The sequence below is a fragment of the Aphelocoma coerulescens genome, chromosome 5 (genome assembly GCF_041296385.1).
Source record: "Aphelocoma coerulescens isolate FSJ_1873_10779 chromosome 5, UR_Acoe_1.0, whole genome shotgun sequence".
Taxonomy (NCBI): domain Eukaryota; kingdom Metazoa; phylum Chordata; class Aves; order Passeriformes; family Corvidae; genus Aphelocoma; species Aphelocoma coerulescens.
In genome coordinates this window covers 39,834,071-39,854,513 of record NC_091019.1, presented here as the reverse complement: position 1 = coordinate 39,854,513, position 20,443 = coordinate 39,834,071, and the positions used below count along the sequence as shown (strand labels likewise).

Sequence of the window (20,443 nt, the reverse complement as noted above, 5' to 3'; positions counted from 1 at the left end):
TTGAGGTACTGCTCAACGGGGATCACGGGGGACGAGGAGGCTCTCACCCCTGCAAGCACTGCAACCCACTGACTGGGCCAGGTGGGGAGACCGGAGCCAGATGAGCCTCGCTCCACCATGGGGAACCAGCCAACCCCGCTGCCCTCACTCCTGCCCGGGCCGCCTGGCGGGGACGCGGCCGCCGTTTGGTGGCGGACCTGCGCGGCCCAGCCCGGCCCAGCCCAGCTGGGCGCGGGCCCGTCCCGGCGGAGGGCGCGGCCCGTCCCGCCCCCGCGCCGCGCACGGCGCCAACAGCCCGAGCGACGGCACCACCTCGGCGGCGCTGGGTTGGGCTCCCCCCGCGCGTCTTTCTCGCCGCCTTTTCCTGTCTGCATCCTCCCCGGTCCTCCCGCCACCCCCCCGCCATTTTCACCCGGGAGGAGCTCGGCGGGACTTTCCTGAAACTTCGCGGGGAAACTCGCCCGGCGCCTCCGGGGCGGCCGCAAACTTTTCGCGGCGGTGCCTGACTCTGCCCCTCCGTCCCTGACTCCTTGGCTCCGGCGGCGGCTCCGGCGGGAAGTTTCCGATGAGCGCCCGGCCGCCCAGCCCGCTGCCGCCGCCGGGGGCTGCTGCCGGCGGCGGCGGCGTCGCCTTCCACCTCCAGATCGGGCTGAGCCGGGAGCCGGTGCTGCTGCTGCAGGACTCCTCGGGCGACTTCAGCCTCGCCCACGTCCGGGAAATGGCTTGCTCCATCGTAGACCAGAAGGTAAGAAGAAGGCCCCAAAGCGAGCCTCCTCCCTCCAGCCCGGACCCGCTGCTCGTGGGCGCTGTTGTTGGCTGTGAACTTTCCTTTCCCGGCGGCTCTGCTCCAGGGATAAACAAAACCCATCCCAACTTCCCTGCCGCCGTCCCCACTTCCTGCCCCGCGGCGTCCTGGTTGTCTCTCTACCGTGCCCCCCACGACCCCGGTGTGGAGGAGGTTCTGTGCGGGATGCTCGTATGCGAGCTTGGCTTTTATTTTGCTGGCAGGGGATGCAAGTGGTTGTGCGAACTGAAAGCCGTTATTAAAAACAAACTCCGGCCGGATCTATCCGCTGCTTTTTAGTGCTGCGGAACGGGGGGGGGGCGCGGGGGGCAGAAAGCTGTCAGCTGTGATGGTAGCGCGGCGCGCCGGGGCAGTTCACGCTGTACCGGCCTCTGCTGGGAAAGGAAAGTTTCCACCAAAAAAAAAAAAAAAAAAAGGCAAACAGCGACAAGGAAAAACCAACCCCGACAGCCCAGGATTCAAAGCGGCGCGCAGCGCTTCGCACGCCTTTCCTTGTGCCGGGCAGCCCGGCAGAGCCGCCGGCCGGGGCCCCGCAGCGCCCGCGGTGCTGCCCGGCCGCTGCCGGGCCGTGGGGGCGGGCGCTGCGCCGGGGACAGGGGTGCGCGATGCGGGGTGGTGCCGGGGGCCAGCCCCGGGAGCTGGCAGGTGGCCGCGGAGCGGGAGGGAACTGAGTCAGCCCTGGCTGGCGGCTGCTGCTGGCCGCGGTGGGTCATTGGGCGGCCGGGGGTGGCACCGCAGACCCTCCGGAGAGACACCATTGTCAGGCACAGTTCACCTGCACTTGGATAAACCTCGCTCAATACGCCGAAATCCACGGGGCTTCTGCTTGAGCCACCGCTGCCTTTGCCTTTTGCGATTTCTCTAACAATCGTGTTGTATAATAAAGTAAAGTTTTACTTTATCTGTATTTATTGTGTGAAAGACCCAGGTAAAACTATCATAGTGATTGCAAAGGAGAAAAAAGCCAGCCTAAATATTCAGGATGATTTTAATGGAAAAAAATTGTCTTCCTCTTCCCCCTTGTTTTTACCGAGGTAAAATAATTTCAGGCAGGAGTGGGGTGTTTTTGTTTGTTTTTTTTTTAAAGTTGATTGCTTTGCCTTACATCTCTTTGTAGGTCATCAATCTGGACTTCACTAAATAGTGGAACTTCTTTTTTGTTGAAGAGCAACTAATGAAGTGTTTTCAAAAAAATATAAAATATGCATCCTTATTTCTAAATTTTGCATTCTTCATAGTTTAAGAAATGGCTACCTGCTTTTTTAAATTAAATTTTGTAGAAAGGTGTACCATTTCACGTTACCATATTTGTTTTCAAAGCTAGGCCAACACTTGTCACTTGGTCACATACACGTCTGAAACAGATTGAATACTTTTCATATTTTACTGTTCAGAAATTATTGTGCTAGCAAGAATGGAAAAGCTAAGATTGTTGTATTCATTGTTTCTATTTACTGTTCTTGAGTAGTTTATTAATTTAATAGGCTTACTATAAACTTGATTTTAAACCTCATTTCCTAACAATGTACCATTGTGTAAAGAAAACTAAATGTGCTGGCCTGTGCTCAAAAAGTCAAACTTACTTTCGTGAGTACTGACATAAAAATTTTGAACACTTGTTTGTTGCAGTTTCTTAATTGCATAAAAGAGAGCATCATTTAGATGCTTCTCTGCAGGCACACGTGAATGAGGAACTTTCCTCTAGTCACAGTTTCTCAGAGCTGAAATATCTGCTTTCCCAAGGTTGTCGAGAGGGAAGTGGCTCAAAGAAAGGGAAAACTGGAAGAAAGGCTTTGGTTTGTTTTTACTTTCTTTTCTTGTTAAGTGGTAGCCTCTACCTCCTCCACCCTACAGAGCAATTTGTATGTTATTTAGTCCTTAGAGTCTTCATTTTAAGCTTAAGCCTGCAAGTGTATCTATATACACAATTGTTTCACTAAACCTGATGGGATTGTTTGCATATTCAAAGTTACTTGGCATACTGGCAGAGACTTTAAAAAAAATAATGTGATATCTAGAACTGTTATGAGGTAGTTATTTATGTGTTGTAGGTTCATGATTTTATCTTTTCCTGAAATGATTTGAAATATTATCTACTCTAGATTTGATAACAAAGATGTATTTGCTTATCATAGTCAAGCAGGAGACTACGCTGTGAAGAATTTTATATTGCAATCTCATGCTATTTTTTAAGTTTTTCTGGGTCTGTAGAGTAGTGGTCAACAATTTTCTTCCAAACTTTCTATTTGGTCTGGACTGTTGAAGCAGTATATAAGGATGAGAAATTGTGGTTTTGTATTTCTCAATGGTTGTCATGTTAGACTGCTAAAATCAACACCGTGTCTGTGGTGTGCTGTTAAATATTTAAGCAGTCCTTTTGCACACAGCTTTATTTTTAGGATTGTGCTGACTTTTCTTCAGTATCAGAATCAGATGATCTGTTTATAGGGAGCCTATTCCCTGGTAATGTGGGCATACCTGATTTGAGATGATTATGACCCTTGCTCTTCACAGGTTTATACACCTGCTTAATTTACTCCTGTTCAGAATTTACGTTAAATTGAAATAAACGTGTCAAAGTGTGCAGAGTGGATCATATGTAGGCCTGAGTAGGAGGTTAATACAGTGTGTGTATGTGTATATATGTATAGACCCTCCATATTTCTGTATCTTTATGTGTATATATAAATAATATACATATGGGTTCATGTGTGTAAAAATGTAATGCTATGTATAATTTAGAGTTTATATTTCCTTATAAACACGTATTTGCATTTATTTACATTAGAGTACTTTAACTTTTGCACTTCAGATGCTGTTTAGATTTTAAATTTTGGTAGTGAGTGTAATTATAGTGATAATCTAATGTACATGATGTGAAAAATGGAATGAGCAAAGTGTGGTTTGTTTTCTGTATTTTCCATGAGAGACATTCTTTCAGAAATTTTATCCTGAGATAACTGTAAAGACACTTCCTTTACAGATCAGAAGATGAAATGCTACATACTGATTTCTGACATAATTCTAACACATTTAAATCTGTTAAGAACTCTTCTGAAGACAATGAAATTTGATTCCTTTGAGTTTGTGTGTTTTGTTTGTCTTGCTTAGAACCAGTGATGTGAAAACCCTGAGACTTGTCAGTGTGGGGCTGGGTGTTTTTTTTTTTCAGTTAAAATGGAACTTTAGCATTTAAATGATGATGTAGTTGACAAGAAATGAGGATCAACTTTAAAATATGTGCCAGTGTTTGACTTCTAGGCTGACTCCCTCGCAAGAACAGTGGGAGGATATTGTAAAATATGATCTTTGTTTTCTGAAGACAAAAACTATGAATTATTGCCCTTCTTGAATTAGCTGCACACAATAAAACCACTTCTCCAGGACAAAAGTGTAATGTAAGGAGCACTTTAATTATATGGAATTACCATGTTACCAAGAATTTTTATACTAAAAAGACAAAGAAAGTAATCTTTATACAGCTTTTTAATACAAATTCATACAAGTTCAATTCAAAGGGGATATTAGTTATTACTTGTATTTTGTTTTTACTGAAATTCTTTGTCATCGTTATATCTCACGATGAGTTGGGGTACTCTAGTGGCATTGCCAAGTTTTGCAAACTTTGAGTACATAATGCAGTGTTATTTGACGTGAGAATGTGTGCTTTATAAAATAGCCCTTAAGTCAGCTGCTAAGATCATGTGCTGGCTAGGCCTTCAGCACTTGAAGGCTTAGAAGTTGTGAGGAATGCAAAAATGATAAAACAAACACAGGAAAAAAATTTGATGAGAAACAGAGAAAGTAAGATTTGAGCTGCATAGGCTGTGTAGTTCAGATTGATTTGTAAAACTAGTGTTGTCGATGGGTCAGTTGTTTGAATAATTCTGAAATTCTACTGTAGGGAAAAAAAAAAGTGATAAAAAGAGAGGCCATTTTGGGAAAGGCAAAATAAGAAAAGTACTTGGTTCAAGTAGCATACTGCAACTGGAATACTGTGCCCAGAGTAATCTTTATGTAAGGTATCTGGTGTTTAATTAAAATTGCTGGAGAATTGCTACAAATCAAATCAAGAGCCTTTTTAAGGGCATTCCTGAGAATTGAACCAAACACACTTAGGAACAGGTATGCATCCACTTTTGCTTCTGGTTGTCATTATAAGGAAACTATAACTTATTCTTAAATAAATAAAAAAGGAAAACAAAAATGAACTCAGTTTTGTTTTCCCAGGCTGGAATCTCTAAACTTGTGGTCTGAGCAAAGAAAGGAGAAAACCTTTTCCAAAGGTTGATGTGAGAATATATTTATCTTTTTCTGCAATGTTTTTAAGCAGTCATGGAAAACATGTGGGGTTTGTTTATATGAATGATGGGGGTTTTGTTTGTTTGTGGGTGGTTTTTGTTTGGGTGAGTTTTTTGTTTGTTTTTCCCCCCAAACCTACACACTCTCCTAAAATAAACTCTTGTTTATTGTTACCTGGTGATAATGAAATCAATTCCTTTAGGGTGGGATTGGGACTCAGTAAACAGGGTGCTATAGAGATTTTTAGCTTCAGGATAAACAGAGAAATGTGACAGGTTTTACCATGCTGACCAAAAGTCATATATCTTTGTTCAAACATACAAATGTAAACATTTCATGTGTTCACAACACTGTTGTCTTGAAGTCACAGTCTTTATATGTTCTAGAAAAGTTATTACAGATGTGGTGTTTATCTGTGACAGTTAAATTCTCATGATGTCTTTTACTGGTGTACGCTGGTAACAAAGTGTTAATTTTTTTTTTTTTTTTCCATAAAGTGAGTTTTTCTCAGCACCAAATGCTTTCCTCTACCTGTGTTATGGAAGTACTTAAGTTGTTAAATAGAATTTGAGGAATGCAAGGTGCCTTGTCTTTATGCACATAAACATTTACCAAACTCAAGGGAGACTTTTGATGTTTACAGTTTAATCTTTTATTGACTTTTCATTTTTTGTTCTCCACCCTGGAAACTGTAAGTTGATGTATGTAACATGATTTTGTAGCTTAGTTACAGTTACTTTTGGACCATATCAGAGAAGATGCTAGTAAAAACATAACTTCAGTGAAAGGGAGTCATCTGAATTAGTTTAAAGAAACTGGGCTTTTTAAGAAATGTTAACTTTGTTATGTAATCTGTCATGCATCCAGATAAGGAAAATGGCTCTAATACGACAAACCTGTGTAGAGGATTTGAGGATTTCCTAGCTAATGATTAAAGACTATTGAATGCATTGTAATAGAATAAAAAATAAGATGGAGCTCTAGATAGAGGACAGGCTTGTAACCAAAGCAGTTCACATCTTAATTTTTAAAGGAATTACAAAAGGAGTGTGTTGATCTTGTGTTATTTCTATTGATGCTTTCCCCAGGAAATACATAATTTTGATAATGATTTAAAGAAAGTAGAAAATGAATAGGCATATGAGATGCTTCTCTCACTGCTCATGAGATTCGGCTCTGTTGCCCGAGAAAGGATGGAATTTGCTGAATGAAGTTGCAACATTTCCCAGACAGAAGTGCCATGTGGACATAGTGTGGCATGTGCTCAGTGAATTTGAAATACCCAAGGTCTGACTGTCTGTCCCATAGAAGACTTACTGGGTGTAAACCACATGATGGCCTGAGAAGGCACTGAAAGCCCAGTGTGTCCTGAAGGTGTGATGGGCTTATGCTTGTACATAGATGATCTCTGCTGTGGATTGTGTGAAACACCCTGGTATGTGTCAAATCCCTGTATGGCCTTGTGCAGACTTTGACAGTGATTTCTGGAAATCTCTCACAAACGTCTGAAACAATCTAGGTAAGAACAAGTTACTGTTTTGCCTCCTCTGTGTTTGGAGAAATCTGCCTGTACGGTTACAATATGTTTATGCTGTGGTTACTTGCAAGGAAACAAACACACTTAGTGAAGTCTGCATAGTGTTACTTTTGGTTTCTTATTTTTACTGTATTTTGTATATGAAACTATTTCAGTTAAAAACTTCTCCCAAATGTGTGTTTGCTTTTTTTTTTAGTGACTATGCTAGCAATTATTTTGAGGACATCTGTAGAACTTTTAGGATGTAGCTATGTAGAATTAAAAATTACAGTAGACACAACTCTTGGTCTCAATGTACTCAGTGTATATCTCAAGCAACCTGTGATAAGCACATGCATTGTTTGTTGATTTTTTAAAAATCACAATGGTGTAGGTCATCTCTGACTTCTTGACTTTGCCCTCTGGTTGGCATCAGACGTGTTTATGTTGACATTATGTAATGTGGTTGCAGTTACATAGTTGCAATCAAGTATATAATTAAAATCTCTCTTTCAAGTGTTTGTCCAAAGTGTAGGTGAACTGTTCTATAAAATACTTGGTTAATCTTCCCTGTAGAAGAGTGTGGCTGTATATATAGTATACCTTTATGTACATCTTTAGTCAGTGCTAGTAGTTGACTTGTGTATGTCTCTTGCTGCTTGGAAGGAGGACTTACCTTTCTTCTGGAGCTACTACATGCTTTTTGCATACTGTCAAATTGTCATTTGTAAAGTCTTCCTTAGGGTGTGTTCTGGTAAAATCATAGAACGATTAGGGGTTGGAAGGGGCCTTAAAGATCACAGAATGGGTAAGGTTGCTCAGAGTTGGCTTCTGGACTGCAAGTGTATGTTGGCAGCTCATGTTGAGCTTTTCAGTCCACAAGCATCCTGAAGTCTTTCTCCCCAGGGCTAGTCTTGATTCACTCTCTGCCGAGCCTATACTTGTGCTGGGATTGCCTCGACCTAGTTGCCGGACCTTGCACTTGGCCTCGTTGAGCTATCTGAGGTTTGCACAGGCCCAACTCTAAAGCCTGTCAGGGTCCCTCTGGACAGCATCCCTTCCCTCCAGCTTGTCCACTGCACCACACAGCTTGGTGTCAGCAGCAAGCTTGCTGAGGGTGCTCTCAGTCCCATTGTCCATGTCACCGACAAAGATGTTAAAAATGTCCGTCCCAATACCGACCCCTGAGGAACATCCACTTGTCACTGCTTTCTGTTGGACATTGAGCTGGTGACTGCAACTCTGAGTGCTGCCATCCAGCCAAATTTTATCTACTGAGAGGTCCATCCATTAAATCCACATCTCTCCAGCTTCCAGAAAAGGATGTCATGCAGGACAGTGTCAAATGCTTTGCGGAAGTCCATGTATATAATGTCCACTGCTCTTCCCTCATCCACTGTTGTTGTAAGCCCTTTGTAGAAGGCCACCAGATTTCTCAGGTATGATTTGCCTCTAGTGAAGCCATGTTAGCTGTCTCCAATCACCTTCTTATTTTCCATGTGCCTTAGCATAGTGTCCAAGAGGAGCTGCTCCATGATTTTGCCAGGCACTGAGGTGAGAAAAAAATTGTTTCATTTTTTTTTATCAGACTTGAGTGTCACTTTTGCAGGGTTGATTGTAGAGGTTCTATTAGAAAGGCTACCTTAATTTTGTTATATGTCTTACTTGCTACAAAAGAATCTGCTCTGCTCTGACATCCCCTTTGTTTACATTTTTCTGGCTTGTGGTTTTAGTATGAATGTCCTGGATTTTGCAGAACAAATCAGATTTCTTCCACAGGCTCTCAACTTTTTTCCTCCTCATATACTTTTATTACTGCTAAATGAGCTCTTGCTTTTTGAGGCTTTTCTTTCAAGTATTTCTATCCAGGAAATGGTCTAAAATTATGGCAGACGTGTTGTCACTCAAAAACCATGGGTATGATTAAAATAAATTGTGCATATCAGCTTTTGATCTATTAGAGTATAAAGTATTGATGTATGCACCTCAAGTCAGCTACTTCATGAAGCAGATTTTTGCTTTCTAAATGCTCTTCTAGTTTTATCTGCTGAAGCAACATGTAAGATTGGAAGGGTAGTATAATGTATCACACTATGTTGAGAGAGTACTGTGGATATATTGCAGTGATTTATGCATAGGCAAAACATTAAGCATAAATTCCAGTGTATATCTCTGCTGTCCAGTTCCTCTTCCTCCACCTATCTGTGGCTTCCTTTTTGTTGTTCCTTGTATTTGTTTTCTTCTTTAGCTGAGGAAAACTTGGTCAAGAGGTAAGCTTTCACTTCTCCAACTATACAGTGCGTATATTTGTGTAGTGATTTGTATCTCTTACAGAGCCTGTTGTGTGTGCCTCTTCTGCAGTCAGAACCACATCAGAAACAGTATTATGACATTCAAGATAGAATATAGGTAATTATTTTGATAAAAATTTACTAATTTTTTTTTAATTAAGAAACATGAATGTGCATCATCTGATCTGGTTCTTGGCTGTTTCCTTAGCGAAGAAAAGAGGCGTTTGGAGACTTTTATTACTGGTGGGCATAAAAAGGTCTTCCCAATGTGACTTTAGGCACAAGGTGTATACAAAGATCTACTAAGAAAAGCTGCAAACCATGACCACAGTTACCAGCTCTAAACCTCTGCCTTGTACATTTTGAAAAGCTGTATCTGAATGTATCCTGTGTAGTCTGAAAGCATGTTCTATTTCTTCTGTCTTCAAATTATTTTTAAAAAAGTCGACCTTGAGAAATAATTATTTTCCCAAGTGTTAGAAATAGTTTTTGTCAACATCTTGTCAGATGCAAAAGCACAGGCAAGACCCAGCTGGGTCCGGGAGAAACATTCTGGCTATGAGGCAATTTGCCTGAAAGATGCTTGCCCTTAAAAACATCAACTTACCTATTGCCTGATCTTTCCTCCTGAGAGATCCCTTTACATAAAAATAGAAATTACTAATGTATGTGGGCCATAGTGGTCAAGCATACCCTGCTCTCCCTCGTGGCAGCACTGTACTTTATGAGTGCGAGGCTAGGGTCTGTATTTAGGCTGAAACATTTCTGAAAGCCTCATAGAACCTTGGGCTGCAAAGTCTTAAACTTCTTAAATTGTGTTATTAATCCATGGAGTGGGGATCTGTGTCAGGTGGAACCTCACTGATAAGGAGACAACAGTATGAGCTGATGTTTTCAGTTTAGCTGTAATAATTTTCCCATTTTGCTGTAAGTTCAGCCCCTTCTGCATCAGCTTTTAAGGGTTGGGTTACAGATTTGCTGTCTGTTTATGTGACAGGACTCTAGGTGTGCTGACCACGCTGTTTAATATTGTAAGTGCTGATCTTATCTCTCTGAGGGTTTCATGTTGCCGCCCAAAATCAACTACATCTAGGAAAATGTGAAAATTGCATACCAGAATAATAAAAAGCGCACATGTTATAGATATCTGAAAGGTTGAACTCATGCCTTTTGTTCTGTTGTATTTATTACACTTACCTCTAAATAGAAGGAATGCAGCAAAATATGTAGAATATGAGTAGAAGTCTGCTCAATTCCAAACCCACACAGTTTTCACTGCATTTTTTCCTAAAGAATTGGCTGTCCTACACTTAAAAAGAAAAAAAAACAAGGTTGAATGAAAATTGAAACAATCTGGTCAAAGTCTGTGTGTGTTTGTATGGGGGTGGAGGGAATTAGGTTGGGGGAAAAGCTCTCTTGATTTTAAACTCTGTGATTTCCTGATTTCTGGAGGAAAACAAAATATTGCTGTCTCTATGTTATCCTTCTCATGTGGCAGTATGTCTGCAGGCCACTTTGTCACAAGGGGCTTGGTAAATCGTCATAACAAGAGTTCAGGTAACTGTAACAGACTGTCAGGCAGAAAATACAGTAAAATCAAACAGCTTGGAAAATAAAAACACTTGTCCTCTACATCTAGAAATGTATCTCTAGTATATCTCTAATCTGTGTTTATTATCATGTATCATGCCATGTGGACTTCACCCAGAGATTGACACATTTTTCAAACCTTACAAAGAAATGCCAGTGTTCTGACTTTCAGTTCTTAAACTAGCTTAAATGATCATCCAATGTAAACCTACTCTTTTTTTCTTTCATTTGACTACTTTTATTTAGCAACTCTCACAAAATGGGGGTGTTCTGAACTGTATTCTGGTGCCAAATTGATTCTTTATGTGGACTAAGTAAGTACTTAAGAAGAGTTTACAAAGGTGATAGAGCTAAACTCTTCCAGCTGGTGACAGAGGCTGAAACCAAGAATAACTGAGAGTTATGGTTTGAAAAAGATTCAGGTTGGACATTAGGTAAAAAACTCCTTTGTAGGAGAGTAGTGCAGTATTGCAACAGGTACCCAAAGAGGTAGTGGAAACTTCATCCTTTGTTTTGGGACTTGGGTAAACAAAACCTTGTGTCGATGATAGTTCAGCTATGAGAGAAGTCAGACTAGATAACTTTCAGAGGTTCTGATCTTTCTGTGATTCTCAGAGAATGCAGTGAATATTTGTTTATATTTGCCCATTTGTTACATTAATGCCTAATAGATATTAGGTGGCCTGTAGTATAATAGGACCTTATTATATATTGCTATATTTTTGTATACAGGGAAGAAGTCAGTCCCTCCCTTCAGTACTTTGCAGTCAAGGTGTACTGGACAGCTGGTGATAGGACCACATCTTAAACTGCAAGGAATCATATCTCAGCTTATAAACCCAGGAGTTTATTTTCAGTATCGTTGAAAAAAACTCATGTCAGAAACCCATTAGGCTGTGAGCAAAAACAGAGTAGTTCTTTAGGGAAGAATTGTTAATAAAAACCACACCAACCCTTTCCATATGAAATAAAGACCTAAAATCTTACAGATTAGACATAAAAAATAGAGGAATGGCCTGCTGAGTTACCTGTTGTTATGGAATGGTGATAGGTTGGTCTGTGCGGAGATTAAAGGAAGGATTGATACAATGAAGTTACACGCTCGTCTGCTGCAAAATTTGTTTCAAATGGAACAATGTGCAACTTTTCAAGGAAGGAAGATGATGCACTGCTTGAGAAGTGAACCGATAAGTGCGTATTTGATTTATCTGTGTTTGCAGGGAGGACACGTGCATGTTAGAGATGTTTTGCAGGACAAAAGATGCATTATTTAACAGCCTTGCGGTTAAGGCTTAGAGGGAAGACCAAGGTAACAGCCAAGCTAAAATTGATGTTTATTGTATTGCTTCTTGTTTTAACTCCTCTTTCACCTGTGCTCATTTTTCCTGTGCTTCTTAACAGGCTCTTACTGACTGGTCACATTATGTAATTTAGGCATCTAAAGTTAATATCCTGGACTGGTAGACAGTTGAGTAAACTTAAGGGCATGCAGTCCAAGCTAAAATTTGGCTGCTGATTTTTCAACATATTTTAATGTGCTGTGCATTCACAGTTAGCACATATGTGCAATTGTATGTTTAAATTGAAGAATGTTAACACTTGGTAACATTCAGAGCACTCTTTCATACTGCACTCACACGATTTTGATTTGTTAAATACCTTGGTTTACCCAGAAGTAAAATCATTATTTTGTTTAAAAAGGGAAAAATAAATTTGTGTCAGTTTTACTGACAGTTGAGCAAGTCTCATTTTTTTGGGTATAATATAGCTAAGAGAGTTAAGTATGAAAACCCTTTTGAAGACTGATGTCTGAAACAGGAATTTTTAAACTTTTTTAAAGCTACTGAAAAATCACACCTGTTTGTTCAAAGGTGGCCTAAGAACAAAAAACTTCATCAATCTAAAAGGTCAGCAAATATCTGCTTCCTTATTCAAGAGGTAAATAATCAGTATGTAAAAACTTGATAGAATATATTTGGAGATGAGGAAAAGATTGAAGGGGAAAAAAACTTGTTTGTTGGTCTCACTAAAATACAGAGTACATCTCCATCAATTGCTGGTGAGTGAAGCTACGTTGTTTAATTTAGAAAGCATATTTTTATTCTGTTAACTGAGTTTTTGAGTTATAGTGTCACTGCTTTCCCCCCTCTATTTAGCAGTACAAGAGAGATTCTGAAAACAACAAAAAATCATTATATAACAAGAGGGGCTTTCCAAAGAGCAAGTGAAACCTTAACTTGTATCTTTTGAATAGGAATGCTTAAAAATCTTTCTCTGGTGTGGCTTGATTGTTATCCCCTTCTTTCCCATGTGTGTTTCAAAAAAAGTGAATGTCAAATGTCACTTGACATGTTGAGAAGGTGCTTAAATGAGTATAGATAAACAATAGGACAAGACTTTAAAAAAAGCATTAAAACTGCACCTTACGATAACTACATTTATAAATATTAATAACTATTTTCTTTTAATCCAAGAAAGATGCTATTTTTTGATTCCAGAGTTTGCATTCAGATTCTTATGAAATGATGATCAACCAGCTCTGTGACAACTTGAAAATATATGAAGCTTTAAATTAGAATAATCTGTATTTTTGTTCTTTTTCTCCATGTCAGTGGGGGAATGGGAGCAAATGACAGGTGAATTGGGTGGACACTGTTGAAAGAACTAGATCTTGGTTTTGAGACTTAAGTTGCTTGTTATTCTTTCATCTCTGCCTTCTCATGCCCAGGGTTTTTTTCATATTAACAAGTTCAGTTATATTTGATGAAAAACTAGTAATAGCAAAGAAAACTTAGTTCTGTTTTTTCAGAGGGGCCAACATCTGGGTAAAACAAGGGGCCAACCTTACTGAATATAGGCTGCCTTGGACTTCAGGCTTTTTAGTTTGGAGAGAATTCATATGGGATTCAAACATTTCAAGAGGCTTAAGCATAGAAAAAATAGTGTCAGAATTTACAAACTATTGTGAGACAAATACATTGGAAATCAAGCTTTATTATTACCAGGTTAAATGGATGCAAATCCTTGGATTTAGTTTTGCATTCTAATTTGCCTCAGCAGACAGCACTAAAGAAGCTTGTTAGTGGGTTCTCTAGTTATATGTAAATTCTTAAATATTGATTGAATATTAATACACTTTCCTAAATTAGTTATTTGTTATAAATGCCTTTCATGACATTGCTGGGCTGCTGGGGGAATGTGCTGCTGTACCCAACACTGCATGTTTACTCAGCTTACAGGACTGCTCTATGGATAGTACAGTGATGCAAAGATGAAATATAACTTCTTGCAGGTTTTGATAGAGTTTTTGAGCTTTCCTGTGATACCTGCAGTGTGTGAAAGTTTAATTCTGAAATCAGTTTAGTCCAACTGGAGGTCTAGAAAGAGTAGTCTTTCAAGTTAATAAATGATCTAAAAGTTCTACTAAAGATCTAAGTTAGTGATCTGTTCTAGGCAATACTCCCAGTTTTTACTGTCTTACTTTTAGGCTTCCCTCATTTCCCCTGTCTACCCCCCAATGTACTTGGTATCTTCACTGGTATGTTCACTGAGTTTTAATTACTTGGGTTACATATGATGTCAAGGATTTCTGAGTAGTGTTTAGGCCAGGTACAGGGCTTCCCAAGTGCAAATGAGGTCTGGTGCACTCAGCCCAAGGTGGCTCTGGGTAGCAGTTGTGTGGAGAAAGATAGATAGATAAATGGCCACTGAAGATTTCCCTGATTAGGTGTTTTACTGCAAGTGAACAGCATATTGGTAACTGTTGTTCATGCTTTGAGGTAATGATCAACTGATAATATTTGTTAAATAAAAAAGGAAACCAAAAAGCATTGAATACATACTTGTGGTGTGGGGAAGAGGTTTTTTTATTTTTGGTTGAATTTTTCTTCAGGAAAAAAAGTGTAGCACACTTGTTCATTTGTTCTTAGTGGAATACGTATATATCTGCTCTTTATCTTCAGTTATGTGCCAGTTTGTAGTACAGCCAGGTAAGTGAGCTGCTATTGCTACAAGGACAAATTTCAGCTAGCAGCTCTAGAAACAGGACCATAATTTGGAAGTGGTTATTTGTCTTAGTAGATACTTGTTTTCTTCTGACAGGGGGAAAAAATCTTTACAACACTTTACCTGTATTTATTTTCACATTTCTGTTTCCTTATATGCAGGCTTGCTTATGTCGCACAGTTTCAAACACTGTTTATCTTCTATCCTCTGCTTTCTGAAACTACATTAATGTGTCTCAGCTGTCTTTTCTTCTGCCAAATCTCTAACTAGGGACAAAATGGTGCTTTAAAAATTAATCGGACTGTTTCTGGGAGGATGAAAGAGTGATCTGCATGTAATCACTTTATCCAAAGAGAAGAAAAGTAGTCAAACACATAAATTAATAGTATTTAAAAAAGCATAAGACTTGGAAATGTGTACGCTGCTGTATTTTGTTAAAAGTTCCTACAGCTCCTCAATTTTATTTTTCAACCCATTTTAAAAATGTATTACTACAAGTGAATCAAATGTGACTCATAAATCTGAAGGCATATTGGATGTAATTGGTCTTGTGTTATTTTTCCTATTATTGCAGTTTTTTCAAGTGTCACGATGGCTATGCTGACCCTTTTCTTAATAAAAATGATAATTTAAAAAGTCTCTATTTCACTGTAACTGACCAAGAAAAGAGCCTGAAGGAGTTAAGAAAAGATGATGAATTTCATATTTTTCCACACGTTTCCACTGCTTGGTTTTATATATGGATTTGAGTGAAGTTATGGATCGTTTGAAACAGTAGATTATCTTTTCTGGATTATGTGGAAATCAGTTGTATTTTCCCTGAAGAATGCTTACAGTTTTTTCAGTAAAATCTGGCAGAACTTTTTGCGTACTAATGAAATGTGAAAAGTTGCTAATTTTGCATGCTTTTTCAATGATATTATGTACAATCTCTCTAGTGGCCTTTTAAAAATAGATTTAATGTAATTAGGGTGTATCAACAGAAATCCATACATACGTATGAAAATTATAATGTGATCCTTCCTCCCCAAAATCAAGAAAATGAAAATCAGTTTAATGAGCCTGAGGGCTACATGAAGACATTTCAGTGACAACTTCTTATCCATCAGTAATATTCTTTGTAGGAGCTATGAAGTAAACAGGATGATTGTTGAACAATGCTTATTTAGGCAGCCTGGCATCTGCATCCTAAAACTATCAAATCTGTCTCTCAGTATCCTAAGTGGTCTCTTTTTCCTATTGGACAAGATTCAGAAAAGTGTAGCCTTGACTTTTGCTAAAATATTTAGGATGTCTCCAAGATCAGTTAGACTTTGCAATAAGGTAGCAGGTGCAGATATGTTGCATATAATAAGACATACTGTATTTCAGCTGAAAACTGAGTTAAGTTTTTTTGTATTTGTGAGGTTGCTTCTTAAAAGGTTGGAAAATGGTTCTGGTTGAAAGCAGCAAGCTGGAGTGATTTAACATAGTCTTCTGATCTAAACTGATTGGCATGTCTTAAAAACGTGCAGAAAATTGCCATGCTTTAATAGGATAAATTGGTTCATGTTTTGCATATATTGGACGCTTAATGATATAGCAGTAGAATGTAAATTTCAAGCCGTTGGTCACTTTATTTGTGCTTATAATCATAAATCTGAGCAAAAATTAGATACTCTGAAGTTATTGTCAAGCGTTTTGTTTTCATGATATTAGTATGCATGAATGCTTATGTAAAAGAGCATGCAGCTGAAAGGGTGTGCTTTTGCTCATCATATACTAAACCTAATTTTTTTGGTCTTTGTCTCATGGAATGTGGAGGGAATCTGCGCAAGGTTTCTAATAATTTCTGATTGCACCCGTTTTTTTTTTCTCTCTAATTAAAAATGGAATTACAGTTTGTGTGACCTTCTTGGGGTAATCGTGAAACAGAAGCTGTGTTGTCATGACAGTTGGGTAAGAAATCAGTTGGGTAAGCAGTGACCAATGCATTACAAGAGATAACTTAATTTGAAAAGTAGGGAGCAAGATGAGAAAAAATACCTGGAAATGTGTTTATGTTTTGGGAATATTTATAACTGAGAGCAAGGGCAATTTATTTTTTTGAACTACAGAAACTACAAAAATACAGGTCTAGGTTAGATAATGGTGCATTTTGGAGTATTTTGGTTTGTCTTTATGGAGAAGGGATTGCAGATGAAGAGTTCTGCAACAAAATTAAAGATTCGGCTTATCAATTAGTTTAGTTCAAAAAACCTTTACAACTCAATATGAGGAGCATAACTGAAGAGTATCAGTTACATTTTTATTTACATGTTTTTGTTAAGAGGATGTAATTTATTCCCATAGACAAGCATAAATATTACATTTCATGCAATGTACAATGTATAATTAAACTTAGAAATAGTATGCTAAAAAATGTAGAAGGAAATGCTGTGCACTGTTTTAGTTCAGAAGGCATCTTGTGTTTTAATTTTGACTGTGTTTTTCCAAGGAGAACAAATTTGATTTAAACTGACTTGGAAAATGCTACACTTTTATCTTGTTTAGAGTTTGAAGCTGTAAAACTTCACTGTGATTTGACTTTACATCTTAAGAATATCACTATATTTAAAACAAGTCTCTTACTGATTATAAGCATGGTAATGTCCTTAATGCTCTCTGTAGCTGCCACGGATTTTCTGTTTCTGTTAGGAGGAGGATAGTCTCCTGCATTCCTTAAAGTAAATTAAGCAACAATAAAATAAATACTTGAGCCTGGATGGAAGTGGTCATTTAGATCTGATCTTGAAGCCTGGAGAAATAGTTGCCTGTGAACTTTTTAATTTGCCGTACACTTGCAGTGTTAGGTTGTTTTGTGTTTGTTTTTCCATCAACTGTTTGCACATGCATGCTTCTTGCATAGCTCCCTGAATGTCAGCCAGCACTTGAGGGCACTTGAGATTGTGTATCTACAAAAGGAATCTGTTTCCTGGGGAACCTGAAGTTTTTTCTTTTACTTTAAGGATTCTTTTCTTGCAAGCCCAACAATTCTTTCAGAGCTGTAGCAATACTTAGACATCAGTTTTAGGAGATACAACTAACATGTGAGTGAGTTCTTACTAGTCAGTGCATGTGCTCCTGTAGCTGCAAAAACCAACCCTTGGAAGAAACAAATTTTCAGAGCCTCTCCCCAGCATTGGGTGAGTGAATAGGATTTTTGGAATGAAACCTAGGGAACAAGAACATAGTGGAATTTACTGACTGAAATAGTGCATGAAGAAGTGTAGCCAATTTTTAAAATTTTAATAATAATATCTGTTAGTTTTTTTTTAAACTTGAGAATAAGATACTCTATAAAATGTACAAACTGAGGTTAGCCTTTGAAGAAATAGAAGACAATTAGGGCAGAGCTGTAAAACTGTTGACATCTGGTTCTTTATGCAACATGTGTATCTGGAACCACTTACATGCTATGTTCTAATTTACTTGCAATAGCAGAGCAGGAAGTCATGTTTGTACAGCTCACTGCACAAATACCTTGAAGTAGTGAATATCTAGTAGATTTAAAGTGATAGGTCCATGCTAGATGTTTCACTGGTAAGGAAAGCAATTCCCATTTCTTTTTTTTTTTTTTTTTTTTTTTTCTAATGAACAGAAGATGAGCAGAATTGTCTCCAGAAGAAGAGCAGTATCGTGAACCTCAGTACTAGACTAAACCAAAACTTGAAACACACACAGTGCTATACAGATGTGTGTTAATTTTAGGGCTGTGGCTCTGGGGTTGAACTGGGACTGAATAATGAAGGAGGCTGTTGCCAACATGAAAATACAGAATCAGCGAATGTTAACGGGTTAGAAGGGACCTTAAAGATCATCTAGTCCCACCCCCCTGCCATGGGCAGGGACGCCTCCCACTAGACCAAGTTGTTCAAGGCCTTATCCACTCTGCCCTTGAGCACTGCCAGGGTCGAGGCATCCATAAACTCCCTGAGCAACCTGTTCCTGGTGTCTAACCACCCTCACAGTGAAAAATGTCTTTCTAATATCACTCTTAAGATTCCCCTCTTTCAGTGTGTACCCACCGCTCCTTGTCCTATTGCTACAGTTCCTGATGAAGAATCCTTCTCCGGCTTTCCTGTAGATTCCCTTGCAATACTGGGAGGTTGCTGTAGGTCTCCATGCAGCCTTCTCTTTTCCAGTCCAATTTGTTGCAAATATTGAAGTGTATCTGGTGAATAAGGCAGAAAAAAAACTGAAAAAAGAGAGGAAATAATGGCATAGTTTATAAAGTTGCCATTTATATAATGACAAAGTTTATAAACTCATCTTTTGAGTTTGTATTTATCCCCACATCTGCTGCTAAATTGCTTTGTGGAGCAAGTCAAGTAACTTAAGTAATACTGCACTGTTGCTTTGTCTGCTCAATCCATGAGACCTGGCTTGCTAAAGTGTTAGAGCCTGCAGCTGCTTCTTTAAGAAGTGCTTCATTTTGAATGAATTAAACACGATATAACAAATACAGACTTATTTTGCATGTAGGGAAGGAGCAAAAGGGAGCAAACAGTTGCAGCTTTATCTTCTTGATTACCCTCTGTTGCCCTTCATCTCTATATCCATGTGTATATTTATATAACTATATGAAAAAGTGTTTTCCCTTACTGTTCATGCTGTGGCTCTAACCACATCCCTTCCTTACAGAGGGTGTGCCACCTTAGTTTCTCAGTTTGCATTTGCTACATGTAATGGGGAGTACTTTGGAAGGCAAACAAACGTGGAAGATCAAACTGGGCACAGGCAGCTTACTCTTCCTTGGACTAAGTTCCTGATAATTCACAGACCTCATCATATTTCTCATTTCATGTGCCTGTTATCATGACAATATTTTTTAAAATATTAATATACTCTAACAAACAGTATCATACAAAAGTAATTGAGAAAATTTTTTCAATTGTTATTAAAAAAATGATCAGCGTCTTCAAATAAGTTACTCCATACTGTATCCAAACAGTAAAGAGAAAACAAACCAATTAATCCCAGGCACGGATTGATGGAGGCATCACAAGTAGTATAATTATAAGTGTAGTGACTCAGTAGAGTGGTCCCGCAGAGCAGATGGAGTTTTCATAGACAGCCTTAGTTTTGGCACTTAGAATTTTAAAATGTCTGGCTTTGCAAACTTAAACATCTTTTTGTGTGTATTCGGATGTATATACAGTTATACTGATTCAGAAACATACAAAGGGAATGGAAGTTATTTGTACCAAAGTCTATGTGCTTTATCACTAGATTTGAAAAACTGAAATGCTTCTTACAGTTTGCCAGTTGACCTAATAATCCAGAGAAATATGTGTAATGTTTTTGTTTTCATCCTGCAGCTGGTCATATCATCACATTCAGGTGATGAAATATTCTATGTTTAGAAAATATCTGTAAATGCTTAACATTTAGAGAAATTCTGAGATAGTAATGTATTTAAATATTTTTGCCAAACTGGTTTTGGGTAAGTAGTTCAGGTGATCCAACTTTGTTTTTCTTTTACTGGGTCATTTGTTGAACAGTATAGCAGAAGAAAAACAGTGCCAGAAAAAAGACTTTGTGATCAAGTCATATGGTTCTTACGAATTACACACTATGTACATTAATCAGATTCATACTCAGAAACAGTTCTAATTTGTATTTAGGTCCTCTAATTAAGAAGTATATTGTATGCATTTGGTTTAAGAGCAGTAGTATCTTAAGTGAATGTATTTTATATAAAATTTTCTCCCAGTGTATCATAACTAATGCTAATGAGCAGCATAGTAAATTGAATTCAGCCTCATAATCTTAGGTCAAGTCCATCCATCACTCATTCCAATGATTTGAAACTACATGGTGCATTTAAATTTACTTCTTCTAGGCAATTAGATGTGTCGACTATCCCTTCTGCAAATCTCTGCAGGTCTTGGAAGTTTCTTTAAAATTGATCCA

At 38.6% G+C, this 20,443-nt stretch overlaps 1 protein-coding gene across 2 annotated transcripts in view; it reads left to right on the top strand.

Moving 5' to 3' along the window:
- Positions 1-318: 318 nt before the first annotated feature.
- Positions 319-20,443, top strand: part of PRKD1 (protein kinase D1) — a 121,068-nt gene continuing 100,943 nt past the window's right edge. For both annotated transcript variants that reach the window (XM_069017728.1, XM_069017729.1), the window contains exon 1: positions 319-745. In XM_069017728.1, coding sequence (XP_068873829.1) covers positions 566-745 — 180 coding nt within the window. In that variant the 5' untranslated portion in view covers positions 319-565. The remainder of the gene's footprint in view (positions 746-20,443) is intronic.